The sequence below is a fragment of the Malaclemys terrapin genome, chromosome 18, assembly GCF_027887155.1.
Source record: "Malaclemys terrapin pileata isolate rMalTer1 chromosome 18, rMalTer1.hap1, whole genome shotgun sequence".
Lineage (NCBI taxonomy): Eukaryota > Metazoa > Chordata > Testudines > Emydidae > Malaclemys > Malaclemys terrapin.
The window spans coordinates 11,237,262-11,255,464 of NC_071522.1; the positions used below are offsets into that span (position 1 = coordinate 11,237,262).

An 18,203-nucleotide genomic window follows, 5' to 3' on the forward strand; every position below is an offset into this window, starting at 1 on the left:
CTTATAGCAACAATTGTTAGTCCCTAACTGCACTTTGCACAATTAAATTTCATACCATTTCTATTACTCCAGTTTTCTAGGTCATCTAAATCTTCCTGCATGATATTCCGGTCCACTCTATATTGGCAATACCTCCCAACTTTGTGTCAGTCGCTGATTTTTTTGAAAATACACTCCCACTTTTTGTGCCCCCGTCACTATTGAAAATGTTAAATAAGATTGGTCCCAAGACTGATTCCTGAGGATCTCCACGAGTAAACTCCCTCCAGCCTAACAGTTCACCTTTCAGCCTGACTTGTTGTAGTCTCCCTTTTAACAAATGGAAGGGTGAAGTGTGCTATCTGTTCTGAAACTGGCCACAAGGGTGTGCCTTAGCTGATTCTTCTATCTGCAAAGCCTTTGTCTTGAACGCAATACATCTCAAAGAGTCGTAATTTTCCCTCAGAATTTTGAATAGTTAACGTGTGCCCAGCTTCCTTTTAAATTATAGTCTATTTAGGGAACAACAGAGATGTTGGAAACGGCTGAATGTTATGCACAAATAGTGAATCAAATGGTTCTTATAAAAAGAAGAACAGGAGTACTTGTGGCACCTTAGAGACTAACAAATTTATTAGAGCATAAGCTTTCGTGGAGTACAGCCCACTTCTTCGGATGCATATAACATGGTTCTTATGTGATTTTACAGTGTTACTTCAGCATAATTAGAAGAGTAGTAATCTGCAATATATAATTATTATAAATAATCTTCTATTAATCTATCTCGGTATTTCTATAACCCCATTATTGTCATTTCTGAGCACTCAATGTTGTTGATCATAGATGTTAAATAATTTAAATATTAAGGGTCAAATCTTCAGCTGGTCTCAATCAGCATTACTGAATCGAGCCATGCTGATTTGCACCCGTTGAGGATCTGGCCTTAAATAGTTCATAAAATATGGTGTGTCTTTTGGAATACATTGAATCTCTCAAAAGTTTGTCAGCTGAATTATGGATGTGAGCTGCAAAGTTCCACAGTTATTAGTGGTGAGAAGATGAGAATTCTTGTGAAGTTTGAAGAAAATGGAGTGGCAGATATCAACACAGCAAAATCTTACCCCATGTTTCAGATGTTACTCAGCCACATGGGATTAAGAATTGGATACTTTGGTTTTAAATTAGGAGCTGTCTAAATCAAGTCATCAAAAACCTAGTCGGCCTGATCTGCAAAGTTAGAATGTATTGACCTTTTCTCCTAAGCTCAATCTGCTATTTAGGAAAAATAGACAAAAAGGGGATTGGACAAAAAGAATGGATGGTCAAATGAACTGTAATATATTTTTGAATGAGAAGGGTTTACCTTTCATTGATTGGTGATTAAGAAGCCAAGAGATTACACAACTAAGCAAAAACAAAATGTTAAAGAGAATTAAGGAGAAATTTTACATGATCATACATATTTTAGCAAGAGGCATACAGAAGTATCCTCAGATATTTAATCAAGAACTGCAAAGAGTGGAGGAATGCTATGAAAAGAATGGCCGATGAGTGGACAGCAAGTTTCCTTGTTCTGATGCTGGTTTCGAGGGTGCTCTGAATGCAAGTTAAACTAGAGCCATAATATTTTCTTTTCTGGAACAAACTGCATCTTTTCTCAGTGCTTTCATGGTTCCACAGAGGAGCGATTAACTGGGAACTCAGAGAACATATGGCAAGATGCCCATTTTTATTTGTTCCAGAAGGTTAAAGGTTACCTAGAGCATAAAAGAGCTTTTTCTTGCTTGGATAATCCTGTCACTGTGTAGATCACCACAACTAACAGCCTGGCAAAGCCCCAAAATAGTCTAGAAATATTTAGAAAACTTTAAAAGAAAAATATAAGATTCCATTAATTTAAATCTATACATATATACATACTCCCATCCACACCCACTCACACAAAAGGTACATAGAAACATACACTAGATTCAAATTAGTGAAACTTTAGCTTCCTTTTAAGTTTGGCAAGGCGTGCACGTGCGCGCACACACACACACACAATATATATATCTATATCTATATTGGAACTATCCTTCCAGCATAAATCCTCATTTTATTGTGATTCATGGAGATTAAGAATTATTCTCTTATCCTTTGAGAGCTGATGCCATTTCGTTTTTCTTCACCATACACCCACACTGTTGTTTTTTTCTGATCTAGATTTGTAGCTTAGCTACTGTACCACTGAAAAGAAAGTATCTTCCTCTAAAGATGTCTATATTGTGACTACCTGGTTCCAGTCAGTAACAAAGACCGGAGATGTCAGCTATTTACAAAAGGAAATAAAAGGATTTACTGTTCCAAACATCCTGAGTAGAATATTCTAATCATGCAGGTGTTTCTTGTACATTACAAATTAAAATAAAGAAAAATGTAAAAATAGAAATCTGCAACTGGATCCTTTTTAAATCAGTCATTCTACCAGGATTATTGTCTTTATATGTTTAGCTAAAATAAAAGAAGGAGGGAAAGAACTCAACATGGTAAGTGTTTGCTAATGGGATCAGAGCCAACTTTATTCTTAATATTTCAGGTTTCCTCTCCTTCTGGAATCTGATGTTATGAAGTGCAACTGGCCACAGTCATGGAACTGTTCATAAGTTCACCTGAACCAGATCAGCTGCCCAGAAACCCCACGGTTCTATGGATATAAAGCATGATGCCATTGTAGTTGCTGTTGCTACTGAAAAAGACCATTTTTATGGGAGAGTGATGGGATGAACTTATGGGAGGAACTAATACAATTTCAAACGGTGATTCAGGGGCCGTTCTGAAGGCGTGAAGTGCCCAGTTTCAGTAAGGGTATGGCCAAACCTTTTTTCAGACTACAGAAATTTCTTCGGCGGACCCAGTTTCTGCTCTTCTTTCTCACAGCAGCTTACTTAATGGCTGGCAGCCTTCTCCTATTACAGCGATCCCGCTTGGTTATCCAACAAGGCACACGTGGGACCTCAAATATTCAGGTCTCACCGGTTTCAGACATGGTGATAGGAGTTGGAATCCTAGATACCAGGACAATGCAAAACCCTCGTTTGAGTTCTAAGCTTCTGGTGGACATGGATGTGCTCCATGACCCAACATCAGATCAGAGGTACGGGCCACGGTGGCTAATGTCCCGGAACTCAGAACTGAGACAGTTAAGAAGAAGATGGTTTCACAGGTTCATTAATGAACAACAACCCATGCAAGTAATGGGATCTAAGATGATGCAACATACAGGTGAAAACAAAGGTAAGGGCTTTTCCCAACTTCCATTTTCTGTCCCGAAGGACTTTGTTTCAGGCAAAGATTGATACTTTTCCTAAGCATGTGAGAGGTATTCTGACTGCGTACAGGAATGTATTTCTGTATTCGCTTTTGAGCCCTTACAAACTATTTTATACAAACTAAGTATATGTATGGTTTCAGAGGAGTAACCATGTAAGTCTGTATCAGTATCACCCTAACTCATGCTGAAAAATACATACGTGTGCTGCCCCACTGAATTCAATGGGGAAACAGGCACGACCAAAGCACGAGTTAACACAGCAGAATCAGGCCTTATATTTTCTATCTGTTTTGGTAAAAACACAGGCTAGTATCCTTGGGCTTGACTGTACCTTTAAGGCCCAGCCTGGCATTCGGGTCAGTGCAGAGCTGCACCACCACAGCGAGGGTACTGGAAACCAGTCTGCCTCTCTAAGCTCCCGGGTGCATTGTGGGAGTGAGTGCAAACTGCTACTCCCCTTTAAGGAGTGCAGGATACTGTCCCCATGTGACTGTCTGGTTCCACAGGCTGGTGTGGCATGGGTGGGAGGGGAAATGGAGCCGTGTCTTACTGTGCTCTCTTCCCCACTTTCAGGCACCGTGTGACCTTGAGGAAACCCTGCACTCCCTCTAGTGCATGGAGCTGCTATTCTAGCCAGCCTTAAAGAAAGCTTCACGGTGGGGTGAAGGCTCTGTATTCCCTCCCCACACACTACACAGAAAGAATTTCATAATTGCGAGACTCGTATTTTTAGAGCATCCCCAGCCAAATGCTCAGGATGCGGCCTGAAAATTCATAGTAAAAAGTAACAATGACTTTATATAGAATATCAGCAAGAGATCATAAAATATTCATCTTGAAGCTATGGTGTCTGACAGAAAGAGAGGAGAAGAAAACAAAGTGATTTAAACAAAGGGTCATACTTAGAACTCGGCAAAAATTTTTGGATGGAACTTGCTTTAGTTGAAAAATGCCGATTTGGGTGAACTGTAATATTTTGTGAATTCATGTTGAATTCACCAAATCATTTTGGCTGGTAAAAAAATCCCCAGACTCCCACAGTGTTTCATTTTGACATTCTCAAAAGAAAATCTTATGATTTTTTCAATTCGCAGTGACTTTTCATTTCAAATTGTACCTCAATTATTTTTTAAAAAGAAAGGTAAAAACAAAACAAACAAAAACCAGACTACACCACAAAATGAAAATGAAATGTTTTCTCTTGGGAGGAAGTAAACATTGAGTTTGATTTGAAACAAGTTTTTTGTTTGTTCTGTGACTTTTTTTTGCTTCAGCCACCGAACTGAAAAAAAATCTGTGATTCGCACGGCTCAGTGATTTGCACAGTCCTACTGAAGAGTCCTATTGGGGGGATAAGTGAGACTGAGGCTGGAGGCTGAGACAAGGGTGGATTATTAGAGAGAATAAGTTTCACATATTATGGTCCACCACAGCAGAGATGGTCACCTGCCCAAAGTAGAATTGTCAAAAGTGCCATAGCAAGTTAGCACCTAACCCCCACTGGTTTCAAAGGGAGTTAGGTGCTAACCGGCTGAAGAACTTTTGACAATCCTATCAGTTGCCCATCTGCTTCTTTTGGTGCCTAAATATATTTGAAAAGCTGACCTGAAGAATCTATTAGAGTACATGGAAAGACTCCCCCTGATTTCAGTGGGAGTTGACTGTAATATAGCCAAGGCCTCTACAAAAGAACAGGATGAGATGGATTCAGTCAGCCGCATTAAAGACAGTCAGCCTTAAACCGCTGTAGGGCAGGAGTAATATGATCAAACATGCTGCTTCGTTCGGAACAAGCTGAAAGTGATGGGGAAGCCCTGCTCAAAAGCCCTACTATCAGGGAATTACAATAATCAGAAGGATTTGAGTGACTGGTGCCAGAATAAAAAAAGAGCAAGCCATTATGTGTACCATTATATGGTGAGCTCACTGTAGTCATCTGTAGCAAGTCCACTAGGACATTGTAAAAGTGCATGCAAGTTTTCAACACCCATGGACAGGGAGCAGAGTATTGCACAAGTATGTGGAAATAGTGGCAAAGGCTGCCACAACATTACACTGGTACAGATATGCCAGGTACTAATGACCCCATCTAAACTTCACTATCTCTAGGCTTAACTGGAAAAGGCTGTGGTCTTCTGGCATGTTCCCTGGCCAATAAAGACCTAGAGGAAAGGGACTCCGAATAACTAGACGCCACATTACCAACATCATCAACAATATGAAGAACATATAATCAAAAGAAATAATATCGTCTGAAACTCCCCACAAAAAGATGCCAACTGGCTGCACCCAACGTGGACATTTTTGGAAACCGAGACAAGAAGTTAGGATTAATGGTGCACAATAGATGGATTCAAGTATTGCAGGTGGAATTCTCAGGTTCACAGAGAATCAGATTCTAATAGTGCTCAGGGCTTTATGGAGTAAAACTTCACAATTAACTGGTTTGGGTGGCAAAGATCATAAGGGTTTATGCAATTTAAATACCATGGAGTCTAAGGGCATGTCTACACTTACCATAGATTGGCACTGCTGCTACCAATGCACCAAGTGTCAATTTAGCGGGTCTCTCCCATTGATTTGTGTACTCCACCTCCCCAAGAAGCATAGGGGAAGTTGATGGGAGATGCTCTCCCATCAACACAGTGCAGTGTAGCCATCACAGTAAGTGGATCTAACTACGTCAACTTCAGTTACGTTATTCAGGTAACTGAAGTTGCGTAAGTTAGATCGATTTATTGTGGTAGTGTAGACCAGCCCTAAGTGAGATTCAGCAGACTGCACTGTGTCTGTAGACTGTGGGCTTCAGACTAACAGAAACGCCTAGACTAGCAAGAAACACAAAGCACAACCTATTCCTTACATATCTTGTGGTTGACTCAAACTGACCTGAGAATGTACCAAAACACTTAGGAATGAATCAATTTTTTTATCAACTAATAATTCTTCCCTAACATTGGTTCCCACATACTTTAATGTACTTCTGTCCAAAGGATGATTGTTTGTAAGAACCAACCGAGTCACCTGGGAGGTTAGTATTTAACAAGTTCAAAGGATCTCTTTTTTGATCGTAAAGACAGTACACACCCTGTTTTTGCTCACCCAATAGATGACTGGTGATTTAGCAAGGCAAGGGCGCATCCAGTACACGGGCTTGACGGGTTTGTTGTATCATGTGACGATATTTGAGGGGAGGGGAAGAGACCTTCATGAAACAGGTTCACATTATGTTCACTTCATCCAGATTCTCTAGGATTTGTACTTTCATGCTGCACATTTTTACACCCCATATAGTTCTGATGGGTTTCAAGGTGCCTTCTGAAATAAACCTGGTTTGCTGGCTTTGATAAATGCCCACATGCCCCATGACTTAAAGTCTGGACAGTAGAAGAAACTATCATGATAGCTCTGATTCTCCTCTCACTCAGGACAGCTGTACGCTGTTCTAGCTCTCTTGACTTCAATTTAGTTGTTGTTGATTAGCCCTGGTGCATGTGAAGAAAGGGTGAGTCTGACTGGAGACCTAAGAAAGGGCGGCCTAGAGTGTAGGGTGCTAGCTTGGTAGTTGGGAGATACGGGTTTATTTCCCTGCTCCACCATAGACTTCCTGTGTGACCTTCAGGAAGCTATATAGTGTGTCAGATCCCCATTTTACAGATTGGGAAAACAGAGGGGTGCTATGAGGATAAATACATTAAAGATTGTGAGGTGCTCAAATACTACGGGAACGGGGGCCATAGAAGTACAGAACATACATAAGTATCTAGGGTTTGCCACCTATGCTCACCAAGGATTTGACTTACTAGCTATTCAAATGCTATGCTTGAGCAGTTGTGGGATGGACACATCAGCTAAATATATGAACAAGCCCACATGCTATCAGTATGAAGCCGAGAATGGAGGTGTATACAAATAAAACAGCCCCTTTAAGGCGATGTGACATTTTATTGAAAGGAAATCACTGTGTGAAGTTGAAACTTCAGCAGGCATTATAATCACTAAGTATTTCATTACATCTTGGAAGGGATCCATAATAAAATAAAGAGTGAGTAAGTTTACTAGGAGAGGGGGGAAATAGCACACTCTATACATGGAAAGTTTAATTGATAGTAATTTCCAAAGGCTTGTTAACAATGCTGTTATTAACATTGTCACTTCATGTTCATTTGAATATTCAAATGATGCATATTCAAATGTGCATAATCCAGTGAGATGCAGCAATAAATAATCTCTTGGCTCCTTTTCCATTAGCAATTATAACATCAGCAAGGCACTAGATTAATGGCTGGTACTGGCATCGGCATTAACTAAGTTTATGGATATTTTCAACATTAATGTATTTTATTGTAATAATTTGAAGAGCTCATAGTTCAACAAGGTCAAGATTTACAAAGGCTCGTAAGGGTAACATTTTCAAAAGCACCTAAATCCCATTTTCAAAAGTGATTTAGGGCCAGATTTTCAAAGCTATTTTGGTCCTGAAAGAGTCTGATTTTCAGGTCATAGAAGGATTTTCAAAGGAAGACTAGGCTATGGGAGTTTTCGGTTATAAATCAATGGGAATTAGGCACATAACCTACTTAAGTGCTTTTGAAAGTCACACTAGCAGGGCCGGTGCAACCCATTACAATTTGGGGGGCAGCGACCACGGCAGTATTTCGGCGGCAGGACCTTCCGCTGCCTCTGTGGGGGGCGGCATTTTGGGGCGGGACCTTCCGCCGCCTAGGGCAGCAGAAAAGCTGGTGGTGTTCCTGCACACTAGGCACCTAGCTGCATCTTTCGGCATCTAAATACCTTTCAAAATCTGACCTTTAAACCCTTTGAAAATTTTACCCTAAGGAAATAAGGCACTCAGGATGAGATCCTCCAAAGGATAGGCCTAACACGCATATCTGGGCCGGAGTACCTACTGAGATATGGGTCAAACTCACTTAAGCACCTTTAAAAATCCCAGTCTGAGTTTCTTGAGCAACAGTTTGGCCATTTAGATTGTAAAAACACGTTGGGGTGAAATTACTGTCAATACAATACACCTGGATCATTTAAAAAAAAAAATTCTGAGGGGGAAATTTCACCCTGGTGCAGAGAACCAGCAAAAGGTCTGCTTTCCTACTAAGATCATCACAGCATCCGAGATGCTCTTACAGGATACAGTCTCAAAGGATACAGTTGCCAACTTTGGTAGGGCTGGAAAAAATTTTGATTTAAAGGGGGAAGACACTGACATGTTGTGTGTGTAGGATGCTAGATGTGGTTCTAGTCCCAAAAGGTGTCAGCAACATTTTCGACCAACCTTTTTTTGTTTTTGGCAAAAAAAATATAGATTCATATAGAATATGTATAATTGTTTGTGTCAAAACTTCACCCCCAATAATTCCCTCTATAAAATCAAAACATTTTGTTCTGACATTTTCAAAACAAAATGTGAGGTGTGGTTTTTTTATTCAAAACGACTGTTTCCAAATTTATTTTATTTTTTAAAAAGCTTTTTGAAGAGCTCAAAATCAAAACAAAACATTATTTGACTCAAAACTTTTTTTCCTCCCCAATTTGACAGAAATTTTGAAAAAAATCAGATCTGGGTCAACTCAGCAATGTCCCCCTCACTCTCCCATTTTTGCATTGTTGTGGCATTGCCAGGTAACTGAAAAATCAGTTATTCACAGCTTTGCTGACTGACTTGCTGCGTGACTGTGGGCAAGTTATTTCACCTCTGTTTCCCTCCACCATCCTTACCTTTCTTGTCTATTAGGATTCTAAGCTCTTCAGGGCAGAGAATGTCTCTTCCAGGTATTTGTACAGCACCTCGCACAATGTGGCTCCCAAGTATTACTTCTAATACAAATAATAATACATGGTGTGTTGCTGTGCAGTAGAAGATATTTCCAGCTAATAATAATGCATATTTCTAGGATGCTTTTAAAGAGATCATATGGCTTCATCAGAAATTATCATCCCATTACATGTTATTCACTATTTGAGAGACATCATCACTAAAACACCATTGCATTCTAAGGTCATGTGGTCTGAGTGATAAGTTGAGGATTAAGGCAGATATTGATAAGTAGATGAGAGAATTATAGGAGTCTACAGTGATGGAAATTACTCATGGGGGCTAGAATCAGATATAATTTACATGAACTTAGATTCTCTTATGCTATTTCTGAGTTTGACAAGAACCCATGTTACATTTTCAGCGGCAACTGGGTGGAATCAAGCCCCTGAAGTCAAAAGGCCCCACTGAAATATAAAAAATTCTTATTCCAGGTGCATAACTCACATCTCATTAACAGCTTTTTGTGGGTGTATATTCACAGCTTGCGAATTTTCTAATTGCACGTTTGCAAATTACCAATGTGCAGTTCTTTGAAACTACTGTGGTGTTTGTGCCATTGAAATGTTGGATTTATTTTCTTAGCTCTGAATTCTCCATTAGAATGTGGAGCAGCTTTTTTCCCCCCTTGTAGTTTTATTTATTACTCTTCAGTACGTTTTTTTAGCAATTCTAATCTTATTTTCCCTTCCTGTCTTCAGATCACATGATACTTGCATCCTCTAATATTCCTATTTTAATAGGAATCAAATTCCAGAATCAAATTTCCTCTCATCCTTTATACCCGAATGACTCCATATACCTGAATGACTCCACTGTACATTATAAAGCATCCCCATATTTCTTCTGGTGGGGAATTCTTTTCAGTATATCACAGGCTACACAAGTTTTTCATGTAGTCTGTTACTGACATCAAAAAGACAAGATGCTTAATATAGGAGGCAGGCTGAAATATTTTGCTTTCAAATGCCAAGTAAAGCCAGGTGTATTTCAAAGGTCTCAATAATAGCGATGGGAGAGGAGGTGAGGTTCAATAGGATAGACAGACAGACAGCTCCATAAGTAAGGCTAAAGTTACCGCTCCATTGCAGACTCCATTTTCAATACAGCCCTACCTATTTCAAAAAGAAACCCAGCTTCCTGAAACGTCTCACACCTCATTTCATTCCAGGGTAGAGCTTTTCAGGGAAGTTTTTGAACAATCCAAAAAGGTTTTTCCAAGTCACGGTATTTGTAAAGTATCTGTTAGTCTTAAAGGTGCCACAGGACCCTCTGTTGGTATTTGTAAAAATATACTTTCCCTTCACTTTGAACATTTTTCCTAACTCATTTTGTTGGCTTATCATGCGCCATATCTTGACCAATTGCTGCAGCTGCTCTGAGCGGGTCTGCTGGCCCAAAGCCACTACAGAGCTAGCTTAGCTGGCTAAAAGGGTTCCCAGGGTGGCATAAGGACCAGTATGGCCAACACTATTGCCCTAAATAGGTGAGCTAGCTATAGAAAGAAGGGCATGGCTGAAGCGCTGTTGCACTTGGTGACTGCTACAGTGGCTTCTGGCTGGTGGGGGCTGTTACAGCCAGGTGCAAGTTAGATGGTGCCATAACTCGCGCTGGGGGCTTAACTTGGCCCTGGTCTGGCCCCAAGAGGGATGCAGGATAGGCTGCATGGAAGAGGATGTAGGGTACTGGGAACTTAAACAGGGCAGGGGACAGAAGATGTGGAGGTGTGGTGAGGACTCAAGACAAGATGACATAGAATGGTGGATCAGGGATGGTGACCAGGGTGGGGGCACCATAGGTGGACGGAGGGCTCTGTTGCCATGGGTGATGGACAGAGGGAACTACAGAAGCGAGTAAATGAGTGTGCAAGGGTCTAGGAAAAACATCAGGATCTTATATTTTAAAATAACCTATGTGGATAAGTTTCCTTTTCCCCTACATTTCCCTCCTCTGTCCACTCCCCACATAGTCTACCAGATATAACTCCCACCAGCATTCACAGCTATCCCCTTGCCTTACTGTAGTGGGCCCCATCCTTACTTTGCCCCCTCACCCTCAATCTTAACTTCACCCCCTCATAACAAAAAGATGTCTTAGAAGAGTTGAATGTCAACACACTAGTCTATGTATCAGCCCAGGCTACCAAACATATTGCTACGACCTGAGCAAATAGAAAAGTGCCATGTACAACTAAGGACCTTGAATTTGCAGTTGAATGTTCCAGGATGTAAGATTATCTCTAACTATTGTGCTATTTCATGTACTTTAGGCACTTACGTTGGATGCTTCAGTAATGATTCCAGGGAGAAGACATTGAAGGGAGCTGTGTTTTATGACTTAAGAAAAATGACAGTATCTCATTGTCAAGAAGCTTGTGCTGAGAGGTAAAGAGAGATTTTTCACTGCACTTTTCACTGTTCTCCTATAACAAAGGGAATTTAGAACTGTATTCACAATGGGGAAGAACGTGCATATATTAAAGAGAAGACAAACTGTTTTGAAAATGGTGTTTACCTCATGCCTCCAAACATAAGGTTGCTTGGCAACACTGCAAGAAGGGGACTCTTTCACCCTGCCTAACCACAGAAGCAAAGCCATTTTGGGGTCAGTGTCCTTCCCCAGAATTACGGCTTGGATACATGGAAATGAACAGAGAATGCAGGAAATGTTCGCTGGCCCAACTTGTGGTCTAAACTGTCACCTGACCTACACACTTGCACATGGGGAATAAAAGGGGGTAAGAACCGGTCAGAATGTTGGCTCTGCCCACAGGCTAACCGGCCAGATTAGCTGAGCCAGCATGTGAATCGGTGGTAAGAATTGATGGCAGATATAGGCCTGCACTTCTCCACCAGTCTCTCTGCTTCTAAGGGCAAGAGGAAGCAGAAGAAGAATGGAGACTCGGACGTGTGTCTCAGGCACGCTGCTTCCTAAGCTACATCATCCCAGTATCAGGGGGTAGCCGTGTTAGTCTGTATCTACAAAAACAACAAGGAGTCTGGTGGCACCTTAAAGACTAACAGATTTATTTGGGCATAAGCTTTCGTGGGTAAAAACCTCACTTCTTCCTTAAAGACTAACAGATTTATTTGGGCATAAGCTTTCGTGGGTAAAAACCTCACTTCTTCAGATGCAACTGAAGAAGTGAGGTTTTTACCCACGAAAGCTTATGCCCAAATAAATCTGTTAGTCTTTAAGGTGCCACCAGACTCCTTGTTGTTATCATCCCAGTAGTACCCTTATGTGCTACCCATTGTTCAGGGCAATGCCTAAAGTCACTGTGTAACCACGAGAGACTCGCTCTTGGGATATGCTAATTCCTCTAGCTGTAGTGCTTCAGGTTAGCGGGGCCTAGCAGAGCCCCCTTATGAAAACTGGTGAGACACTTTATGATTCAGGACAGCTTGGAGTATTGGAAGGGTTGATCTTGCTCAGGATTTAACTTGGTGCACAGGGGAATTATACTCCAGAGCAGATGCTTATATTGGACTCAGGACACACGGAAAGGAATGATTATTATCCCCATTTTACAACTGGAGAATTGAGGCACAGGGAGATTAAATGACTTGCCTGAAGTCCTAGAGACAATGTGTAGAAGCGTTGGGAACTGAACCCAGATCCCTGAGTCCCAGTCCAGTGCCTCAATCACAAAACCATCCTTCTTCAAAGCGTATTCAGTATTAATTGTTAGTAACAATGATTGTGATTACAAGTATTAAATGACATTAGGTTACATTAAGACTGGAGGGGAGCTGAAGAGGCCGATACAATAAATAATACTGAAAATAATAATACAGTTCTGCTTGAACAGCAATAGGGAATTAGCCATTAACTCTTACCCCACCAAAAAGAAACCTAAGTGGGAATCTCTTTACAAGCAGTTTATTGATTCTTGTTTTAAATATATTTAAGAATAATGAGCCAGACCCCCAGGTGATGTTAATCAGCATAGCTCCAGATCTCACCCAGTGTTCTAACAGCTGTGTGTGTGTCTCTGTCTGTCTTGGTGTGGGCAAGAAACTCAGAGAGAGAGAAAGAGAGAGACTTCACCTTAAGAGACAAAGGCTTTCTACTTATATGTCATCATTTTGTACTGCCAGTTAAACTACATCCATGCAAATGTTAACTTCCATACACCAAGCCATGTGTTAAATTTTTTAACAGACACCTCCATAATCAAAGCGGATTGCCCTTTCATACTTATTTTTGTAGTTTCTTATTTTATATAGCAACTGTTCACTGAAGCACACTTTTATACCTTGAAAGAGAAAAGGAAGCCTTTAATCTAAAATTGAAGTAATAGCCAGTTCTTTATTTTGACCATTTGAAAGTTTCTTAACTGGATCAAAAGTGGCTCCTTTTAAAGGCCAGTCAAGATAGCTTCAGAAATGGACTTTTCTTCTGTGCTGCTCTAAGTGGTCAAATACTTTACCAAAGGAGCTGAAATATTTTGCTTGGACCAGGACCCATCTCCCCTTGAGCTGCGATGTCGTCACAGCTGACATTCTAAACAGGCTCAGGCCTGAGCAGTGCTTGGATGAGAAACCTCCAACAAACACTCATGTTTCAAGAAATGGTGCTGTGATTCCATAGGAGACACTACTGAACCAATACCCAGCATAGTCTTCAGGGCACTGTGCTGTTGGGGTGTCATTTGGATAAGACATGAAAATGAAGTCCTGGAAAAATATCACTATTAATACACCTCTACCCCGATATAACGCTGTCCTCGGGAGCCAAAAAATCTTACCGCGTTATAGGTGAAACCGCGTTATATCGAACTTGCTTTGATCCGCCGGAGTGCGCAGCCCCGCCCCCCCAGAGCTCTGCTTTACCGCGTTATATCCGAATTCGTGTTATATTGGGTTGCGTTGTATCGGGGTAGAGGTGTATTTCCTTAGCACTTCTTTCAAAAGCCGGGGTATTAAAACGGAGTGCACTCGGCAAACTGCCATGGGGATCTTTATATTCCACCTAACAAAATTCCCTGTTTGCTTTCAACTGGACATGTTATTCTGCACTTCTTGCCTACCACTGTTGTGCCGTATTGTTATTCACGTTTTTAACAGTTGCTGCCTTGCTCCCCAGAGTTGGCTGCATTTCTTGTGGTGGTGGGGGGCATTGTGTATAGTTTGTGTATAGAAGTTTCCCAAGTTTGCCAACTGTACAGAGAAACTTTGGAATGAAAGGGTCTAGCTGTATCAAAGTATTGTTTTCTTCCCACAGGGCTTATACCTACGCTGGCTTAGAGTATGGTGCAGAATGTTACTGTGGGAACAAGCTCCCAGTAACTACAGCAAAGCAAGAAGAGTGCAACAATGAATGTAAAGGAGAGAAAGGTTCCATCTGTGGTGGGGTGAACAGGCTGTCTGTCTACAGGGTGGAGGAGCTGCGGGCAGGGGCCAAACGACGTAAGTAATGTAAAGCTATTTGATGAGTATTTTCTCCCAACAGGGACAGGGCATTCAGCATTCCTGAGTAAGGTTCATCCCGCAAACAGGGAGCATCAGACATCAGTGGGGGAAAAAAATACCATTCCACCCTCCCATCCTGCTCCAGAGAATCCTTCACTGGGGTTTTAAACATGGAAAGTGACAGCTGACATTTGAAAGATGCGTGGAAGGGCATGAGCCCATATCTCCAATGTTACTTAGGCAACTAATTCCCATTGATTTCAGTAAGAGTGAGGTGCCTAAGACTTTGAGAAGCTGGGCCATGATGTCCACTTATGGCAGGGGCAAGTATACAGCTCAGCTCGGATGGTCGTTCAACTGGTTATTTAGGAGGAGTGTGAAACATCTGACTCAGTTGCATCAGAGTTGCTACATAAAGAGTTTGAGTAACCATGGGAACCAGTAAAATATAGAGCATTACGACTGTCACCTCAACGAGAGTTCATCTTCAAAAAAAATCTGTCTTGCATTCATTATCACAGGGCAAAATGCAAGTGTATTAGAAATTTGGGAAACCTATTTCTTCTGCCATTCGCTTAAGAGAATGCATGTACAGTACCATTCTCGCCCCAAACTTTCTCTTAAACAAAATCAATACGTTTTCAGTGGTAGAGGAATATGCCTCTGTCTCTTCTAGATGAGAGCTGGTAATGATCTGACACAAAGATTTGCTAATTCTCCTAATAGCTGGGGTTTGTGGGGAGTTTTGCCTAATTTTGAGTTTTGCCAGTTCTTGTTTGCCATTCAATTAGGACTTATCATGGGAGATAAAATAGATAAACCTTCAGACCAACACAAACCACATAAATGTCTAAGCAGCTGAGCAGTTTTTACTTTTACAAACCTTCTGATTTCTTCACATTGCTATTTGCTGAGAACAAAACAACAAAGACCTTAGGTTGCATCAGCATATATGGTGAAAGAAGAGTCAAGATTTGTACAATAATGCACACTGCTACACATTAATTATAGATCACAGGTACACAGACCTAAATTGCTAATGTCAGGCTGACAGGCACATTGGCAAGTTTCCCAGGATTTGCATCACTGTTTAATTCTGAAGGTAGGGGGTGTGTGTGTGTGTGTGTGTGTGTGTGTGTGTGTGTGTGTGTGTGTGTGTGTGTGTGTGTGTGTGTGTGTGTGTGTGTGTGTGTGTAAGAGCCAGATTGTGATGCCTTTACTCACCTTGACTAAGATTTTTCTCTTTGAATGGTCCCATTGAAATCAGCAAGACTACTGGCCAAGTAAGATACTAATGAAGGTAAATAAGGATAGCAGAATATAGTCCTGGAAGCTATGTAGAATGAAGTGACCTATGGAATATAATCCACAAAGCAGATACAGTGCATGCTATTGCTGCTTCTGCCTGCTTGCCCACTATTTTGCCTCTAACCTGGCCCAAAGGGTCAGTGGTAGAGCAGGTCCAAATTTTTCCAGTGGAACAGTTTTCTCATCAGATAATGCTGTTTTGAGAGAATCAAAACACAGGAATGTGTCTATTGTATCTAAACTTTCCATGGGAACCAGGCAGGCAGGCCAGCCTCCTTAGTTTCTCACCAGCCTGCAAATCAGCCCACGAGGTGGTGGACAGCTGCAATGCCGAGGTTCTCAGGCTCCCTAGCAGCCAACCCGATGGATTTTCTGGATTCCTAGCCTCCGTGGGCCACCTGACTCCCTAGAAGTCCAGCTGATGGGCTCCCTGAGCTCCAAAGGTAGGTCTCCACTGCACACTAAGCCGGGGTCTGTGAGACCTGAGCTTGTGGACGTATGCTTGAGCATCCACACCATAGTGTAAACTTGGGTTTAAAATTACTGGACCTGGGTCTTACAGCCATGTTTATGTGCCCATGACTCGGGTGTGCCGCTTGAGCTGCGTCCACACTGCAAAATGACTGGGGCTTGGGCTCTGATCCTCCTCCCTAGCAGGATCCTAGGACCTGGGTCTTCAGTGCTTGCTGACCCAAGTCAGACTGATTTGTGTGTGGACGGAAGGGGGATTTGGGGTCAAAGCTGAGTCAGAGCCTGGGCTAAGTGGGCAGTGTAAACGTACCCCAAGGCTCTCTAGGTTGCCCGGCTGCAAGCAGCACAGCTGGCTCCCAGGGCGCCAGTTTGCCAGCCTGGAAGTTTTCAAAAAAATTCCATTTTGGTTCATACCACTGAAAATTTCACATTTCCGACATTTCGTTCTGATTCCGAATGAAAAAGAATTATGCAAATGTGAATTTGTCCACTGGGTGGAAGTTAATCATTATCAAGAGAAATATTTGCACCAACACTGTCAAACTAAGGTACCTAAACTTAGTTGCTTAAAACTCTAAGGAAAATAATAAACTAGTTACTGATTAATTGCGAGACTGATCCATCCACCGTTGACAAAGGCAGCAGGAAAGTTGGTCTGTTCCTTCTTTCAGTAAAAAAAATACATTACTAGAATCCACTTCTTTTCAATGTTGACTTTTCTTTCTGATGGCCAGCTGGGGATCACTTCAGTGGGATATTTATCAGCATTTATAAGTAGTCAGTGCCAGTGAAATTCACTTATTTGCAGAGGTCTATGCATCCCTTAAGGCCTCAGAATAAGGCTAGTGTGATTTAAGGGATACATAGGCCATCTGCTGGTCCTCTGCACTTAGATGAATATTATATAGTATGAGCAATATCATATGCCCCTTATGCTGGAGGAATTCCTATCTGTGAAGTTAGAACCACGTCCTGGCCTCTCTGTGCCATTTAGAAAGGAGAGTCCCTGTCCTGCAGTGTAGCTGCAATCCATGAAGTGATCCTGGCACCTGTCTTGGTGAGGGTGTTTGGTGCAAATGGAGGCATTAGCATGATGCTCTGGGTGCTCAGAGAACAGAACGTAGAACCTAAGCTGGGATGCTGGAAGGCATGGGCCAGGGCTCTGAAGCGGCACTGAACAGTCTCTCTCGGATGCTTGACTGACTGGTTCTTGCTCACATGCTCAGGGTCTAATTGATCGCCACTTCAATAGATCCCTTCATTCTACAGAGCTTCCAGGGCTCTATTTTGCTATCCTTATTTACCTTGATTAGTATCTTACTTGCCCAGTAGTCTTGCTGACTTCAGTGGGTCTGTTCAAAGAGTAAGGTATTACTCAAGGTGTGCAAGGAATCTGGTGGGGGGGGGGTCACGAAGGAATTTCCCCCCAGGTCATATTGGCAGCGATCTTGGGGGAAGTTTGCCTTCCTCTGCAGTAGGGGTGTGGGTCACCTGCCAGGATTTTCCGGGTGTATCTCACTTAATCATTTTCCTGTCAAATACTGATGCAGCTCAGTCCCTCCTATTCTCTGCCTGCGGTACCTAATAGTTTAGTCTTCTGCTGGCTGTAATGTTCTGGTCTCATTTTGGTTGCTGGGATTAGTGTGCGAGGTGGTGCTGGTGGCCTGCAATATGCGGGAGATCATGATCTAGTGGTCCCTTCTGGCCTTAAACTCTATGACTCTAAATTAAGCTGGGTCTCAGAATTCATCAATCAGTCAAAAGAATGAGCACAAACAAGTGAGGCTCTCTGTGGTTTGGGATCACCACTCTTCTTCCCACTCATTTTGTTTGGGGGAAGGCCTTCGGAACAATAGGGGAGTGTGAATGCCTTTTGCACGGGTCTTAT

At 41.9% G+C, this 18,203-nt stretch overlaps 1 protein-coding gene across 2 annotated transcripts in view; it reads left to right on the forward strand.

Moving 5' to 3' along the window:
- Positions 1 to 18,203, forward strand: part of WSCD1 (WSC domain containing 1) — a 57,092-nt gene that overhangs the window by 12,131 nt on the left and 26,758 nt on the right. Inside the window, exons 2-4 of one of the 2 annotated variants that reach the window (XM_054008498.1) lie at positions 2,555 to 3,252; positions 11,392 to 11,506; positions 14,349 to 14,533. In XM_054008498.1, the coding sequence (XP_053864473.1) occupies positions 2,826 to 3,252; positions 11,392 to 11,506; positions 14,349 to 14,533 (727 nt within the window). In that variant the 5' untranslated portion in view covers positions 2,555 to 2,825. Of the gene's footprint in view, positions 1 to 2,554; positions 3,253 to 5,579; positions 5,656 to 11,391; positions 11,507 to 14,348; positions 14,534 to 18,203 lie in introns of those variants that run through there. The other variant, XM_054008499.1, reaches the window with a different exon arrangement.